This window comes from Chaetura pelagica, unplaced genomic scaffold, assembly GCF_000747805.2.
Source record: "Chaetura pelagica isolate M959 unplaced genomic scaffold, ChaPel_1.0 scaffold963, whole genome shotgun sequence".
Classification (NCBI taxonomy): Eukaryota; Metazoa; Chordata; class Aves; order Apodiformes; family Apodidae; genus Chaetura; species Chaetura pelagica.
In genome coordinates, this window is record NW_009952705.1 from 157,862 (window position 1) to 176,516 (window position 18,655).

Genomic DNA, 18,655 nt, shown 5'->3' on the forward strand with positions numbered 1-18,655 from the left:
AGCGCGGCCCGGGGGGGGCGGTACCGGCCCAGCGCTGCGGCCGCACCTGCCGCGCCACCCCCGCTGTAAAGAGCCCGAGAGACAGCCGGAGGGATAAAGAACTTTATTTTAGGGACGGAGGGGAGGGTGGTCCTCTTCCCCCACCTCATCACTGCTGGCTGTAAAGTGCTCACCCTAAGAAAGATAACAGAGGTCATATCTGCACTAGAGAATATATTATAAATTATACCATGCAATCATTAACAAAATATACAAAGCCAACAGAAATGTAACTCAAGCCTGAGCATACATTATCTAAAGTCTAGTAAAAAGTAGCCTAAAGAAAAGAGAATTTCACACTTCACATTTCAATCTGCAATGAAGTGTGCCTTCTCAAACATTTTAGTGTTTTGTTAATTTATAGAACACATTAACATTTTAAGTATGAACGTACACACAGAAAGAGCACGTGTCTTGTCTGGCATCACACTACACTTGCAAAATTTCAACAGCTACTGCACTTCGTCCACACCCTTTCCTCCTTCCCATTCTAGAGTAGGCATAAGACTTAAGGTAGTGAAAACAATATGCATAAATACAGGTGGGAAAAAACCCAGCAGTTTCAAGTTACAGAAAGATCTTTATCTGGTCCACAGCAGACAGTTGTACTGGTGTACAGGGAGATGGAGAACACTGCAAAATAGTTCTACTGTATTTCAAAATAAACATTTAAGAGTATATCTTCCACAATCTATAAAAATAAGTTTAAAACAAAAATGGTATAATACCTTTTTTCTTCAATTTTATTTTACTGGTATCTTATCTCTAAGAGTATTAAGTCTTTTTAAAAAGATTACTACTATTGATCACCTGGTCAGTCACAATAGTGATACTGCTTCAGCTACATTGTGACAAATCAAAACACCTCAGTTTGAAGCAGCGGTAATAAATATTTCAGGATCAAAAGTCTCTTACTGCAGCAAGGAAAAAAGTTTGCTTAAAAGAAGAACTGTAGCCAACACTGCTGTCACCTTCAGAGGACTGGACTCAGAAACATTACCTATGGATACACCACTGCACAGCAGCGTATGTTGCTCATTTCTCGTGATTCTTCAGAATCATCTCTCAGCACATTTAGAAGGGAATTCTTAAGATTCAAAAATTAAGTATGGGCATCTGAAGCAAAATCTTGAGAAAATTAATCCTAAAGATGTCTATGGAAATACAGGAGCAGCTAGAACCATCACCAGAGACTGCATACTTAAAACTGCTTAAGTTAATGCATTTTTCAAACTATAAGTCACACAATCCCTGCCTCAAGCACTCTTCCCATTCCTAAACATTACCAGAATTTGTACTCCAGCTCAGGTGTAGGATTCTACACATTCTTCAATTATTTTATGTAGTTTTAACAGAGTAAGAGGTTTTCACTACACAGAAAAAGAGTGGTCACGTTCTTAATGTTTTTACAAAGAGCCTGTAAAAATTCTTAGAAAGGCCTTTCCTATCCTTACACTCCATTTTTAACACAATATTTTATGTTTGCTGTATTTTCCTGTTAGAGATGTGTTTTGTACTATCATCACTAGAGACAGTTCAGTTGGTACTGGCTCACTCTCCTGCTTCATTCTGCTAAAAGAAACAACGACTTTCCTGGTATTCATCAGCTTAACAGTGGTTACACTTCCAAAAGTTGACTGTTCAAGATAATTCCATCTACGAGCAACCTTCTTCTTTTAAGACTCATCTGCACAGTTTAAGCACTGTTTACTATCACGCACTGGACAAATCAATTCCTAAATCGTACCAGAAGAAACAACTTGCTAGTTTTGGACATCTCTCATAAATAAGGAAAAACTACATTTTGCTGCAGCATTTTATATTGGTTCCTATTCCAAAGCCTGTTAAAAGTCAACAAAACAAGTTTCCAGCTGCCTAAAAAAAAATAAAATAAATCTTACACACAATAAAAGGGGAAGTTCTCATCTGGGTGGAAGTTTAAAGTAATTCTACAGGATTCCCTGATAAAAGGATTCAGTATGAAATCAGAGACTTAGAGACTACTCATTTAACTATGAGGTCCAAGTAATAGGTGAAATTCTAGTCTCTAATTTGTAAGATGATGTGACAAGCACTATTTGACATTGCCATGAGAAAAACAGTCTAAGCCTCAAAGAAAAGCCAGTTTTAGTCACACCTCTAACCAAAAAGCAGCTGAGTAGACTGCTACTGTTGCCTGTTCAATGAGCATTTACTCAATGAATGATTTCTCCCTCCACCAGGAAAGTTCAGCATCTACCGCTGTACCAGTCACTGTTACTGATCTGAAGCAATTCAGTTACTACTTGAACCATATTATTGTTGTGTTTCTTCAGCAGTCGCAGGTTTAACTGCCTGTCACAGAATCCCATCTCACACAGACTTGAGAGAAGAGAGGCAGTGTGCTCTTCTGTAGCTGCAGGCTGCTGGAAACAAAGGACAGTAAGGTAAGCTATAAAAATAACTTATTTTTGCCATCTGAAGCAGCACTCCCACATTGTACTGGAATATAATTAAGGCACAGAGGCTCTTTTGTCCACAATTAAGCTGTTTATTTTAATTTCCACTGTTGACTTACAAAGGTGAATTACTACTCTTATGTGACACTGTAACAGACACGCTTCTACCCCTATGGTATGGATGTCCCCATCTGATGGCAAAGCAGCACACTTCAAATGGATGCCATTAAGCTTAACATATTGACATATTTATAAAACATAGACCCATAATTTTAAGGTTGACATTCTATGAAACTAACAGAGCATACAGGAAAGACATTTACCTGTTCTATAATGAGTGGTCCAGCAAATAATGCTTTGTAGGCCGAAGCAGCAACTGACAAAGCTCCTTTAACTAGTTCTCCTGCAATGCTGCTTCCTTGAGGGTATCTGCAGAGAAGACAGCTATTAATTCAAAGGTCAGTAAAAGCCAAGTGTTTGATTCACATGAAATGCAAGTCTCTCCTTGCTGAAGTGCCAAGCAAGATTCATTTTTTTGCAGAGAACAACCTACAATCCAAAGGAATCACTGCTGTTTGGGAACTGAGCTATCCAGAAAGCTTTCTTTCTTGATACCTTCTATTCAGCTGTGGTTTTATGCTAAAGCACATTAGTTTGCTTTCCATAATATGGCTGTTCATAGAGAATTAAGTATTCTCACCCTGAAGAGTGCATCTATGCATGAAAGGTGTGTAATGTGACACATCCATTCAGGCCAGACTAACTTCCATTTATGTTCCATCACCTCTTAAGTAATTTAATATTCTGCTCAATGTATTTTCTTATTCCTGAAGGCTTAGTATCTTAGGATGCTTAACTTTGCAGCTAACTTACAAAATCCCTATTTAAAGAATCCTAAGATTTTCCAGAAAAAAACACAGAATTTTTAAGGATTCAGCTTGAGTTTTTCCCAGTTTTGCTTGTCAATTCTGCATCCTTCATATTCATGTCGAAGTAGAGACCTTATAAAAATGTAGCATTACATAATTCAGTGTATGCTTGCTTTAAGAAGGGAGGCCTTTCTACCACAACACTGACTACCTGAAATCTGTAAGCCAGTGCTTTTTCCTAGGTGCCTAGTTTAGCAGTTCTTAGTTTAAAACAGTATTTGTGAAGTCACAGCTTCAGCTTCATTACCTTGGGTATTCTGAGCACTTTTGTTTACTAGTTAGAAATCCAGAAGATCCTGGTCTATCACTGTCTTCACCACTGGGTTCTGGAACAGGAAAAAAACCCAACTATTACATCAACACATCCAGTTAATGAAAAGCTGAAGAGATGCAACATGTACATAAATGGAAAGGAGTGGGATATGGTCCAAAATTAATACTTCAAGCACAGTTATTAAGATATAGAGGATTCTCACTGCAGTCAGAACAATTTCAGAATTCATTTGGCTAATTAGTCAGTGGGTGTTTAACATGATATGAACTGCTGTCTGACCTCATAGTGACTGCAGCAACAGCTTAAATACACAGCTCATTAATTCCAGAGAAAGGTAATTTTCCAGATGTCTACAAATACTTCTGAGTACCTCATACCATTTCTAATGAATAGATGGTCTTAGGTGATCAACAAAGCAAATTACTCCTTTATTAAAATCTCCTATGTAGTAAAATCTCAACAACCACCATTACATGGTAGAATTCTGCTTTCCTCAAGAACAAGACACCAAATCCAATACTAGGCAAAGAAATAAGCAATAACTGTGGATACACTCAACATTAAGTACTGTCAATACCTTCTCTCATTTGATTATGAGGAGTGGAAGAGCTATTTTCTGAAGCTGTTCTGCTGGGTTCTTGAATGATAGGATTCTGAAGAGATGCAAGATCCCTGAAAACATAAAGAAAAACAATTCCTTTTACTACTTTCATTCTGAGTGTACACACGTAGGTAAGTCAAAGTCAACACATAAAAGAAAAAGCTTCACACGCCACCTCCTTTCTCTCTTGCATTCACCTAATCAGCAAGTACAGGCTTTCTGGAAAGTTGGAAGGATTTAGGACTGTTCACTCCAGTATGCGACAAAACTTGTTGGAATTATTTCTGTTTGGACACTGAACTGAAGCAGAATATCCTGTACCCTCTACAGCAACACTAACATAACCATTTTGTTCTTGTCCAAAAGCATACCTTTGTGTCTGCGGCAAGGTGTCCACAATCTCTGGTGTTAGTGGTACCACAGACAATGTTTGTGAAGTTGTGAAAATATCACTGACATTGTGGATCTGTGGCTGATGTCCCCCTTCTGGATTCTCTGTTCCTGTTTCAGGTTCTCCTGTCTTTTCCAAACTGGGCTGAGAAAGAGCTGAACTATACATAGACTCCCCTAAAGGACGACTAGTGTCAAAGCACTCAGGGAGAATAATGATATAATCCTCTGATGAAGCAGAAGAACCTTGACTTTGAACATCATCTTTATCTTCATCTTCCCCTTCATCAGAATTGCTGGTATCACTACAGGGGTTTATTCTCTCAGACAGTGGAAGGTGCCCTAACAAGAAAAAGTTACATATTAACAAACTGTTGATTTTGCATGGATAACAGCATAAACATATCTGAATACCCTACTGGAACCTTTGTCTCAATTTCACTTTTTTTTAAGCAGCTGTTAATCCAACTGCTTGTTCAGAGAACTGGTATCAGTTTTCTGATGCCATGGTTCTCTTCATCCAATGAGGATGAATTCTCTAGAACAGCTTCAGATCTTTTCATGCCAGATCTTTTTTTTTTTTTTTTTCAGCCCTTATTACAGATACATCTTAAATTCAAACCTATTTTACTTACCAAAGTTATTTTCTGTCATTGCCTCTGACTGATGAATCTTTGCTTCATTTTTGGAAGTGCAATTAGTTTTAATTCTATGAGATTCTTCATTTATCATATTGCAACTGAAGGTGTCTTGCAATGTTTGCAAAGAGTCTAGTAAAACAATTGTAAAAACCAAAGTGGTATTACTGCCTGCAGTGCAAGACAACTTGTAGCCAATGTCTGACTGCAAAAAAAGTAAGGCCACAGGAGTCAGCTAAAGACAGTACTTACTCTGGAGGATTTTCTTTTTTTGTGGGGGTTTATGGTCAGGTGCAGCATCCAGCGTTAGGGAGCGAATTACAGTTTCACAGACAAACTGAGTCCCACTCATGTCTTCTTCCCCTTCCTCCTGGTTCAATGGATGTTCAGCTTTCACTTTCATTGTGCAAGTATCTGCAGGAAAGCAGGCTTCTGTCATTCCTTTGAAAGGGAAACAAGATTATTTTGACATCACCACAAGTAAATGTAGGTCTATAAAAAACTGCTCAGGCTAGCTAATATTGACTCCATGGGTTAATTCTTTAAAAATTGAAAGATGTTAAGAGTTCAGTTCAAATTGAATGTGAAAGTGATTGAGAACTACAGGGGCCACAACCTGTAGTGTTTGTGTCTAATCTTGTCTATAAGAAGCAAATTATTAATTCTCACAGCAATTTCATTAGTCAGACAAATCAAAAGTACCATTAACATTTCTGAATTCTACAAATACTATGCTCCAACCTGTACAATCAGAAAGTAGTGTCAAACTCCAGGTTTATGAGCCAAATAGCTGCTTTCCCACAGAAGGGAATGGCAGGAATTAGAGATCTTTTCAGACATCAAGGCTGCTGACCACACAGAACTGACAATATCCTCCTCCCCTCACCCCCAAGATCCCCATAACTACTGCTTACCAGGCACTGGTTTAAAACCACTCCCCTCATTCTCCTCCTCTATCTGACCTAAGCCAGGTTTCTCCAGCAACGGGCTATCATGGGGCAAAGGGGACATGCACGGAGTCATGTCTGAAAAACAAAAGTGGCAGAGATAATTGGCACTAAAGGAGTAGGAATCTCCCTTCCTTCAGGAGGCAGCCAATTAAGAAGCTATCCTTTTTTAAGAGATCTTCTTCCAAGATAAATTAGTGAAATAAACAACTAGCACTGGCTGAGCAAAGAAAATAGCAGATGCCTTCAATGTCTGGAATGTTATCATCTTGGGAAGTGAAGCTTCAAAGAACTCAAGACTGAAAAATACAAAAAAATTACAAAGCAGTATCAAGTATCTACTCTAACACTTCAGGAAGTATTAAAATGAAAAGACATGAAAGCTGGCAAGACCCTCTAGCCTGTAGAGTAAGTGTTTTACACTAGAAGTTCATCTTTTCATTGGGTAAACAGTTAACTCAGAACACTAGAGACAGAACACAGAATATAAAAACCTTACCAACAGGAGTGTTGTGTGGCACTCGCTCCAATTCCTGCACAATATTAATGTCCAACAGTTCAAAGGACAGCAAGTCCTGGAGAGAAACACCACACAGCTTTCATCAGCAAACCCTGAAATGGAATCCTATGCTGCACTTTCCAACATCAGCTCCCATTAACTTATAAATTAGTCTACTCCATTTTATTAGTTACTCAACATGATCTCAGATACAGGTCAGTTTTCCCACAATGTATATCCAAGTCATACAACACAGTACACAGAAATACAGAACACTTTGCTTCCTTAAGATTCTTAGTCTGTCCTGCATGTATCTTCCATTCAGTGACAGTCTCCAACACTCACCAATTCATGAAAATAGTTCTGCTGTGTAAAATGCAAAATACTTGTATTGATAGTACAGTGGCTATTTTAGAGCTCAGAAGCTTTTTATACTTATGGATGTCTATGTACCTACATATCAAACCCAAGGTGGTCTATTTTATTTCTTGATGCACATTAGCACTTCACCTGTGCAGTGAGCAGATCAACAGATGGTATGTAAAATTCTCTGTCACTTGGCAGATTTTTGATCTTTAAAGGAATAGCTGGCAGAAGTATTTCAGTCTGCTCCATGATTTCACCCATCAGCTGAGCACCTGCTTCTGTTTTTAAGGAAGCATCCTGCAAAACGAAAAAAAAAAATCATGTTCCAGAAGCCCCTCAGGCAAGCAGCAAATGATCACATAAAATGTAAAGTCTGAATATTATTATAAGAACACAAGTAACTTGAAATCAAGAGATTTAATTCAACTTATTTTAGAACCAAAAGGACAAGATATAACGAAGATAAATCCTGCAGTGTTTTGGTTGAATTAAAGAACTAGATAAATAGCTGTAACAGTCCAGTAACTAATCCCAGGTCTGTCAAAAAGAATGACCACTTTAGAACAAGTGCCATGAAAGTTGTGTTTCTTTTCTATTAAAAGCAAAAAATTAAAGAAAACAACTAAAAGAATGCCTTGGAAATCAATATAGTCAGGGACACTATAGCACTGCACCAGACAATATTCTTTGCTTCTTCTATCAGGCAGAACTGCCCCAAATACCATATCAGTTACTTGCCTGTTTGGTGCTGGAAGCTTTATCCTTCTGACAGGAGTCAGAATCCTTCCAATTGCTTTCTAGATAGTCAGGAGCTGGGGAGGGATCCACAACAATACTGCACCAGATTCTGGGCCCAAATTGTTCCCCTTTGTGTGTCAGTCTCCAGTGAGAGGTGTAAGTTCCTTCTGCATTAGGAGCTACAAACTCAACTGAAACAGTTCCTACTTGCCCTGATGGAAGGGATGGCACCAACACATCTTTTTTTTCAGAAGACGCCAAGGTCAGATTTCCCCACATGAGTTTCAGCTGAAATATACAACAGAAAAATCAGAAGTTAACTTCACAAGCTTCTCTGCAAACTGTGGGCAGTAAGGAGCACCTGAAGTTCCTCTGCTGAAAGGCCTTGTGGATAGGAGAATAGAGGCTACTAGGAGACATTCTCAGATTAGTCACTATCACCAAAAAGTGAAAATACAGCCCCATCTTTCAACATGAACACAGTCACTCACAGAAGAAAGGCTTTTTGAAGTCAGAAAAGGAACACACATGTTGCAAACTGGGTTGAACTGTAACACTGTAAGAGCACTGGAAGACACAGAGTGATGTCAATCTTGATTGCTCTCCTCCTATAGTATGTGGTTGCACAGAGTACCTACACAGCTTATTGCCCCAGAATTTCCAGCTTGTAAACAGGTCAAAAGAAATCCTAAACAGGTTCTGATGGAGAATCCAGATTCCTAAAGCATACAATTATCTTCCAGAACTATTCTGGCATGTAAAGGTAACAGCAAAGGAAAGGTACCTTTGTGTCTGAGCTCCATTCCACATTGCCAGTATTTTTCATTCGCCAGTGTTTGATAAACTTTGTTCCTGGTTGCAAGTGAGTCCCATCTGGCAAATTCTCATCCACAAACACTGCACTTAGTGTTGGGACAATTGCTTGGAAGGGTTGACTAGGACTCCTGGGACTAGGGGAAGGAAACAAAAGAAAAATTCACCAGAATACCACCAAAACTGAGGAAGTCAGCTGCTGTTTTACTGGCTAAAAATGGAGAAGGCCATTTAGTTTATTTTCTTCTTTGATCTCTAGAAATGTTTCAAAATTTTAGCTACCGTTTTCCCGCTACTGCACAAACATTTGCTTTCCTTTGCTTAAGGAAAAAACAAACATATCAAACCAAAATTTGCTTATTTGGAAGAATATTTATTGCAGAGCTCAAGTTTAACAGAGAAAAGGTCACTGTTCTTCACTTGATTTGGTCTGACAGCACTTCAGGCTATGCTATTTGGTTAGAGAATTAATTAATTATCTTTCTGATACTGAATCAAAAAGACAGTGCTATAGTCTAAGCACTAGTGTCCTTTATTTGGCCTTAGAAGCAACATTTTTCAGCAAGATATCACGGTTTTTTCCTGAAAGGGGGTAAAAAATAAATTTAATCCAAAGCTTTACTGCTCATTTGGGCTCACTGAGAGGGGACCGGTGAAGTAGCTCATATACATGCTAACTCTAAAAATCTTAAAAAATAATAATAAAAAATTCTGACCTAAATTAGCACTGGTTTTGTTCCTGCAACAGGCCTGCTCAGCAAAAAGAAAGCAAAGATAAAAAAGCTCCCCACAAACAGAAGTAACTAATTAATGTTAATTTGATTTTTAAATGCCCTAAATGGAAGGGATGAATTAAAGAAACTAAAATTAAACGAGTTTTACACCTGTACATTCATAAAATCAAAGGCAACAGAAAATGCAAAGTGCCTGCCCACCAAGGCTGCAGTCCAGTGAGCCTCAGCCTAAGATCAGATTAAAAAGGAAAAAACAAAAAGCACTGAACATAGTTTCATGCTGAGACACTTAATATAGCAGAAGATAGACTTTTTAAAAACAGGCAGTTAACCTTACCCTGTATGTGCATGCATGTGTATAAATCCTAGGCATTCCATTCCTTCTAAACCTATATAAATCTGTACATTTCAGGTAAGCGCCATTAGTTGCTTTTCTTCTTCTGCTCTCCTTCCAAGTAAAGCCAATAAAAACACTCTACCTTACCAATTCCACTTCAACAAAATTTTCAAGGGGTCCAATGATAAATTATAGTTTAAATGAGCAATCTCATAACCTGCCTCCTGTTACTTTATCTTGGTCTCATCATGACAGACAGCACAACCAAGAAATGCTCAGCTAACATCTCTTACATGAAGGTGTTAGGTTGGAGACTCTCAGATTTCTGAGTAGGTGAGCCACTGGCTTCCAATACATGGACAGAGTTCCACAGATGAATTTTCCTGTGCAATTTTAGCTGCTTTTTTAGCTCTCGGACCTCTGCCTTTCGCTGTTTCTTCTCTGCTCGTAATCTTTGCTTTTCTGCCTTCAGAAATCTTTTGTCCATCTGTTTCTGGAGCCTGCAGAGAGAATAAGCCACCTTTCTAAATACATCAAATTGATCAGAATTTAGCTTTAGCTAAGTCTTAGACTCAAAGGGAACGCTTCAGGCAATGTCTCGTGTTTGTAGACTGGATACCAAATTATTTTAAAATAATATCTTCATCACTGCTTGTGGAGATACTCTGGCCTCAGCAAAAGAGCAAACTTAAAGGCACATTAGAAGATGTTCAAAGAAAAAGCAAGCTCTCAGAGTTTGCTACCTACCTATGACACAAAATTCTGCCTTATCTACTTTTCCAGTTTGTTATTAAAAATGATCTAAGACTCACTAATTAGGCCAGTAATAAGTATAGAGCTATTTTTAGCTAGAGCTATTTTTAGCTAGTGGCAATAAAGTCTGAGTATTATTTCAATTTCTTTTTATCTCTAAAATAAAAGTTGAACATCAGCCCCAATGCAGATGTTTCCACTCTGCTATCAGGATAATCTTGTCAGGTCCTCACAGGTGCCACCATTTACCTATCTTGCTCCAGAGTAGCAGGCAGGCGAGGTGAGCATTCTGCAAGGCTGTAACTGTCAGTAGGGCACAGCACAGGCCTTCGCAGCTTCAACAAGATGTGGTTGGGATCGTGTGCATATGTTCCTGCTTCACACTGTTCACAGATACTGTAGGCTGGACAAAGGCTGCCAAGAAGAAAAGGCAGATTACTAAGAGGCAGACAAACAATTAATGCACTAGAAAAAGACACTGAAAGATAATGAATCATTACATTTCTGCAGAGAAACAACGCTCTACCATACTGCCATTGTAAGCAGTGCCTGAGTGAAACAAAAGCTGGTTCTCTCGCTTATACATCAATATTTGGAGCCATCTGGAATATTTAGATCAGTATCTCTCTTCCTGGCAAAACTGCAACACCATTCTCACTTCTTAGAATATACACTGAAAAAACCCAATGCTTTCATCAGCAGAACTGACTAACAAATGCTGATATAAATGACAAAACATTATACTGAAATCCAGTGCTACAAAAAGAACCACACTTGTGAAAATACAGAGCCCAAGTCAACTGCAAAGCAGATTGCTCCTGGAGGAACAGGAATGGTGAAAAACAGACTGTCATCTCCTGCTAGCAAGAAAAACATCCTCCCCCCCAAAATCCCTGCTGGCATTCCATTCATTACTGCTTCCTAGTCCTAAAATACTTAGAGCAATTGCCTCATTCAAATAAAAATCTCATTTTTCACACCTCAGTTAAGACACTCACCAATAACTGTTCAGTATTATTCAACTGACAACAGTGAGATCATTAAAAAAAAAAGCATGTCCTGCCTTAGTCTCATTGACTGTCAGAACTAAGTAAAGGACAATTACAGACTGGTGGCTAAATTTTTATCTTATTTAACTGAATGCAACATTTTCCTTTACAATTACTACAAGTTACATTCAGAAAATGTAAAGGGTGAGAACACAGCAAGTGTTACAAATCACGTCCTCTCAAAATAGAATTAATCTTGCTTTTATGAAGATAAGGTCTAGTAACCACAGCAAGGAATATAACCTGTTTGTGAGACACATACTAGAGGTTTTCAAGTGTACAGCATGCTGCAGGTTAGAAATCCTGAAGTCTATGACACCAAGATAGTTACAGACTCAGGCACATGCCCTACATGTCAGGTTTCCCACACTTCCACCTCTCATCGTGTTCTACCTGCACTGGTAGCGAACTCCAACAATTCGGGCCTGGCAGTTGCAGCAGCAGATCAGCCAGTCGCACAGGTTGCTGTTCCCCAGCTGGATCTCTGAAGTTGCAGAAGCTGCTGTGACAGAACTTTCAGAAATATCTGGAGGCTGATGGTGATGAACAAGCTTCTCATACAGCTTTTGTTCCAGTTTCTCAACAGTTTCCTTAACTACTTGTTCCCTGAACTGGAAACAAATTAAAGTAGTCATGGATGAGACCCACCCATGCAGCTTTAAAAGCTGGATTACATCATTCCAAGTCTCCCAACCCACAAATCATAAAGCAGCTCAGAATCCACTTCCCATCTCTCCAGTACACTCCAGATGAAATTAAACAGGTACCACATTCCTAGAACAGGATTTGTATTTTAGAAAATACCAGCCCATAGGTTTTAACAACACAAATTTAAATTACACATTTATGTTTACAATATTAAAATTCTTCCATAACCTCGAATGAAGTGAAGGAAACTAATCTCTGAGACAATTAACACATCTCTCAACAAACACCTTTGAAGTCTCTGTCATTAAGTCCTCCTTATGTCCACCATGGATATTTTAAATACAACCATTAAGCTCCCCCATCTTTAGTTTGTAATGAAGAGGTGGCAAAAGAAGGGAGATGCTAGGAAAAAAAGCCAACTTAAACAGATATACTATAGCACCACTGCACCTTTTATTTTCAAGAACTCACTAATTCATTCTTAGCATTCATGTCTAACTACTTCTCATTGATGTTTATTAGCAGTTCAAAACAAGTTAACACCCACATCTTATTAATCTATAGGTTATACTCATTGGCATCCTGAAAGTATTTTTTTAAACTGAACAATCAAGAAAAGCAAGGTCACTGAATGCTATGCTTCAAGTCTCAGGAAACCCTAAGTATAATCCTTCTGAAAACCGTCAAAGGAGTTTTAAACAGCAACACCGCATTTCTTGCTCTCTCTCATGACAAGTACCCTGAAGGCCCCATGACTATCTGGAGCACAACAAGGATTCTAGCATGGGAGCTACTTAAAAATACACTGAAATGAATCAAGAGTATAAACCAAACAATCCACTTTTGACAAGAAGTAGCACTCATAAAACTTTTTAAAGCTAACACCTTCACTGTACAGCCCCAGTCAGAAATCTCTTTTCCATTTATCTCCTCAAAAGAAAAGTGATTAGATGCCTAAATGCCCTTTAAGATCCTCAACACAACTACTAAAGGCAAGTGTGATTAGATGTATAGACAGGCATCACACCTTTTCCATGTATTCTTTTAAGACTACTAACATTCAGAAGAAAACACACTTACTGTTTCCAAGTAGCTGGTAAACCATTCTGGAGGATTTTCATTTGTTCTTCCTGTTCTAGTGTGATTTAAATTTTGCTGGGGAAAATCAAACAAAAACACATACCACAAAAATCAGTCAAAAACCTTTATGTAAGCTAAGCTGCAAAAAAACCTCAATACAGCAAGTTAATCACTTTCAAATAGCTTTCCCCTTGAATGCCTTTACAAAAAAAAATAATAACATTTCAAGTTCTTCAGAAAACAGTGGAAAAGCAACACAAGGAAAATATTCCAATATTTTTGCAAGCTTCAATGGGTGCAGGTAGCTGAAAATGAAGACCAACTTCTGAACTCAAGAGTTTTTATGTATGGGTAAGCATGACCATCAGCCTATAAAGTAAATAACACTTATGAATTCTTTGTGAATTATGAATGAATTATGAATGAATTATGAATGCATGATCCAGTTCTGCATCGTACCTGAACTGTCAGCTCCTTTTCATTTTTTAAGCCTTCCTCTAACCCTTGAGCTAGAGTGGGATAGTGCAAAAGATGTTTCTTCTCATCTTTAAGAAGTGCCAACTTTTCCATCACGTTCTTTTCATGTAGTTGCAAGGAACAAGAGTAGGAAGTTTCCTTCGAAGAAGACTTTTCTTCATACACATTCATCTGAAGTTGATTTCCTTGCTTAACTGCAATCTAAATAAACAGTACATACATACACCATATTTACTCTACTTACAACCAACATATAAAATCCTGCAAAAATACAGCACTACCCTCGAGGGACTGGGGAAAGACTAACACACACAAAAACTGACTGAAACATCAGCTGATAGTCTATTCTGCCTTTCTTAAAGGTTACCAATATGCTTATTTAAAAGTTTATTATAAGCAAAAGGCTAATTATACAGATGTCTGCAGAAACTTTTACATCTAAAATAAAGCTGTTCATATGTGCCAGTAAACACTGGAGATTTTGTGCAGGAACATATGGTAAATTTTCGTTTATTATTATTTTCAAATTATTACCATATTTCAAATTCAGACCACGAGCAAAACGTTCTGAAAGCATTAGTATTGCTTAACTGAAATCTAAAGGACTGCAATTCTTATGTTGTCTAAGTAAAATAAATCACTTCTGAAGTTGATATCAATTAGTTGATGTTGATATCAATTAGAGTTTTAATGCCAAAGAGTACAACATTGGAGTCTACATGACAAGATCTGTAAAGGAATCCCAACAGAGCTCAGTATCTCCAAATATGGGATTACTGTTTAAGTGTTTGAGAAAACCAGTCATTCAACTCATGAACTTGCTGCTCAGCGTCCTGAATCACAACTGCCTATTCAACTAATTTACACAAATCAAGATTAGCCTGGATGAAAAGAAGCTGTAACAAAATGTATGAGCTACTGTCCAAAGTCGGAAAACTTAGCTATTACAATTTCCATGGGCTATTACAATTTTAATGCTGTTGTTTTCTCAGCCACACCAATTTTAACTGGAGAAAGATTAATATATTGAAAAAGTCAAAGAGAACATTTACCTTCAGAGCTTCTTCATATTCCTCTACAGAAAAAGGAAAAGAAATGTGAATTTTCCCCGTCTGAAGCAATAAATGCAAGTTTAGCACATAGTATTTAGGGACCCCTTACATGAAGGAGTGTCTGTCTGTACCTTCTGTAAATTATTTGAGAACAGTGTTACTGAAGGAAGTTGTATGCACAGCAACAAGTAAATATGTTCTCACAACCTAGAGTCTTAACATTCCATTAATTGAGTAATTTTCCATTTATTCCTATGGATCACAACCTTCTTTTTGGAAGGATCTGATGCCCCATCACACACAAAATCCAAAAATCAAGCACTCTCAACTGCCTCTTCAAAAACATGAACAACAGTTGGGGTCTCTACTGATTTCACTTCAGTAAAGTAGCAACTCACCTTTACTATTCACAGAGACCTGCAAAGAGAAATAACAATGAGTAACAATCACTGGTATTTTTTTGTGATTCTCTTAAAATTAACATGCTTTCAGAATAAATGTACTTTTCTTCAGTTTCTAAAATATGACTCCTTCAGATATCTGTTATTGTTGCCACATTTAATAATTAACCAATATTGTGGTGTTCTGGAGCCGACCCTGTTCTGTACTAGCTTTGCACAATAAGCAAGGTCTCTGGCCCAGACTGTCACCCGGAACAAGTGTGGTCTCACCTACTGCTAGTAAGCTGGTGCAAGTATCGCTAGGTTTGATATCAAAGTACACAGAGGTTAGACTTTTAATGACCAACATGAAACACTTTACTGTTCCTCCATTTTAGATACAAGCCCATCCCACCTTCTACATGTGATCATTTTACAAGTTTGAAAACAAATTTTGCAAAAATTATTTTCTGTTTGCAAGCTACATTCTACTCTAGATATACAGAAATAGTATGAGAAGGTGAGGTTATGCCAAGCAGGAAGTTACTCAATAAGGACAACTACAAGTAACCAATTTGTTTCTGAGTCAATAATCTGCTTGAAGATTATAGCATTTGCTTAAAACAAGCAGAGGATTTGAGTACACCAGATCACTGAAGTAAACATGCTGCCGAGATGGGACCTACATTTTTCAGAGGGACAGAAGATTGAAAAGACAGGGCTTTACCAAGGCTGCAAACACAAATAGTTACAACTATCTTACTTCACGAACGTGAAAAATAAAAAAGGCCCCTCAACAGATACATCCCTCCCTCAGAGGACACAGAACCACAGGCTGTTTCTACGAAATGAGAAAAAGACAAGACAGTAGCTTCTAAAAATTTATTTTAAAATAAGTATGCTACATTAAGAGTAAAACCACAAAACTAAATGTTATTTTCTAATCAAAGGGGCAAAAACATCACCCCTGATCCATGTAATAGACACTCCTGAAGGACTACAAATTATCAAGGGGCAGAAAGATTCATATCAGTCATATTTTGCTGGATCTGTTGGGAGGATGGAGGGTTATTTACCTCATCATTATCCTCGTCAACATATTTGATCTGAATGTTGTCCACGTCAAAAGAAACTTTTACCTGTAAGGAAAAAAGAACATAAAACCACAATGCAGCAGGACTACAGATGTTTTCAGTTGATCATTAGTATTAACAGAGAAAAAGGTTTTAACCCTTCCACCTCTCCCTTCAGTTTTTCAGTTGAAATAAACATTGCTTTACAAAATCCATTCTTCCAGAATTGAACAACTCTCCTCAGTGCCCTGCCTCCAACCTTTACTAACTTTCTACAGTGAAAATAAAAACATTTATTTCATGTTTCATCTTCCCTAGTTAATGTTTACCCCAAAATAAATAATGATAACCTTTCCATTATAAGAGGACTAGCTCAATGTTAACAAGCTCAGGTACAATAACCACTGCAGTATACAAAGGCTGAAGCCAACAATTATCAAATGCCAACTTGTACATTAAAAAGCACCAGAAAGACAGCTCAAGTCAGCAAGCAGCCTTTTATTCCACAAACCTATTTGTTTTGAGAAACTAGGATTAATTCAAGTATGAAAAAGAGCAAAATATCTTGTTCTACTACTCACTGGCTGATGTACTGTTTATCCACTATAGAGACAAGATTTAGGAGAATAAACAATTTTTTCGTAGTTTGCGTTAATAGGGATGAAGGAATAGTATTAAATGAAGCATAAATGAGGGTGGCTTGTTACTCTGTGTTGAATAACAGTCTTTGAAGCTCATGTGCACTTTTCTGTCATTTACCTACACCAGCTGTATTTTTCTTTACAGAAACTCTCTTTGAAAAACTGCTATATCTGAGAATCATTCCACTAGCCTGAACTTAACAGGAAACACCAGCAGCCTTAGAAGACAGCAGGTGGTTGGCACCTACATGGCACCAGGACAGCACAGGGACATAGCTACATACATTCCATAATGAACGTGCTACAGGCAGCTGCCTCCAGTGATATATCCCAAATTAATGCTGAGAGTACAGTGAGAGAAGCAACTCAGGAAGAGTCAAGAAAAAACTGTGGTCTGTATCTATATTGTCTAGTATCACAGATGGTTGCTCTAAAAGCCAAGCTAGAACCAAAGTTCGGGTTATTCCTTACAAACACCAGAAAATTTAATAATACACTGAAACACAGGAAAGACACAATGTAACTGATACTAATTCACACAAGGTAGTGCAGAGACACCCAGTAGTATCACTTTGGTTAAAGAAACACAACTGTAATAGAACACCACACCTTGACCAAACACACCCTTACTCTCAGACTGCTCAAGATTAAGGGCAACACCAAGCTCACACACCAATCTGCTTTCAGCTTTGATGCAAGTACCATTTCCACTAGTTCAGTCATTCCTGCAGGGTCCATTTGCCACCAAGTATTTTAACCCTGAACTAATGCCTACAAGACTACAAGACTGAAACAGAATGACTGAAGATGATGCAGTTAAAATCTTGAATCTGAGTAATTCACAATGCAAGAATATCCTACAACAGAACACACTTGCTAAAAAAAATAACTAAAACAGACAAAGGAAAATACTGACAAGATGTTTTGGGATACAACTTTTGAGAGTAGCTAAAAAAGCCATAACAGTTGCTACAGAATAAAATAAGTAAATAAAATCACTGCAGTTTCATCAAGAGAATCCTTAATATGTAATTTTAACCTTAGCCAATACAAGAACTTTAACTAGAAAGCACCGGAAACAAGTATCCAAACAAAAGCTCTTCACTATACCGAGTGCATGATACACAAAAACTTCATAAGCAACTGTCCGTCCGTGCAGGACGAACTCACAAAACCAGTTACATCAACTAGAGCACACAAGACACCAGGAAGCAAGTAAACAAGAAGCCAAAAATATAATTTAGTGACTAAGTACCCCAGACAGCAAAGATAAATCATCAGGAAAAAGAATGGGAGTTAAGAGGCACAGACTACACTTTACAGTGAAGTACCAAACCAAGAACCCATAATTGTGTAAAAGAGCGAAGCAAACAGCTAAGGACACCTGCACTCACAGTGGAACAAGTAACGCATCTCAAACAGCCTTTTTCACGCCACTCTATGTATGTAACAGGAGTAAAAGTTTAACGCTAAATAAACTGAGACGACAGCAAAATAAAGCACCACTTCTAACAAGCTGCGAAAGGGAAGGCGCGGCTCAGGAGGCCGGGAGATGCGGGGCCCCAGGAGAGGCCGGGCCGGGCCGGGCCGCGCTCACCATGGCCTCCACATCCGCCCACGTCGTGTGTGCCGAGTCCGACACCAGGAAGCTCCGCGTGTCCCCGCGGCAGGTGACGCGCAGGTTCAGCTGCGGCTCCATCCCGGGTCCCCGCGCCGCGCGGAGCCGCCCCGGCCCGCCCGACGGCCCTAACATGGCGGG

General features: G+C 38.4%; 1 protein-coding gene across 1 annotated transcript; it reads right to left on the bottom strand.

Moving 5' to 3' along the window:
- Nucleotides 1-2,267: 2,267 nt before the first annotated feature.
- On the bottom strand, nt 2,268-18,595 carry NBR1 (neighbor of BRCA1 gene 1). Its single transcript, XM_009994123.1, has 21 exons — nt 18,494-18,595; nt 16,259-16,321; nt 15,201-15,219; nt 14,803-14,825; nt 13,733-13,951; nt 13,274-13,348; nt 11,939-12,156; nt 10,746-10,910; nt 10,037-10,243; nt 8,644-8,803; nt 7,860-8,147; nt 7,266-7,418; nt 6,756-6,831; nt 6,224-6,334; nt 5,562-5,750; nt 5,307-5,441; nt 4,653-5,013; nt 4,258-4,352; nt 3,654-3,732; nt 2,801-2,906; nt 2,268-2,444 (listed from the first exon to the last, which is right to left on the bottom strand). The coding sequence occupies exons 1-21, from the start codon at nt 18,593-18,595 to the stop codon at nt 2,268-2,270; spliced, it is 3,021 nt and encodes a 1,006-aa protein (XP_009992425.1).
- Between the last annotated feature and the right edge of the window lie 60 nt (nt 18,596-18,655).

What these genes read in the sequence shown, in the direction of transcription:
- NBR1 (XM_009994123.1), bottom strand. Translation starts at nt 18,595, where the DNA reads ATGGAGCCGCAGCTGAACCTGCGCGTCACCTGCCGCGGGGACACGCGG. An exon ending in AATATGAAGAAGCTCTGAAG is followed by an intron (nt 13,952 to 14,802) that starts GTAAATGTTCTC and finishes CTGTTTATTTAG; the next exon opens with ATTGCAGTTAAGCAAGGAAA. An exon ending in AAGTGCTCAGAATACCCAAG is followed by an intron (nt 2,907 to 3,653) that starts GTAATGAAGCTG and finishes TCTTCTCTGCAG; the next exon opens with ATACCCTCAAGGAAGCAGCA.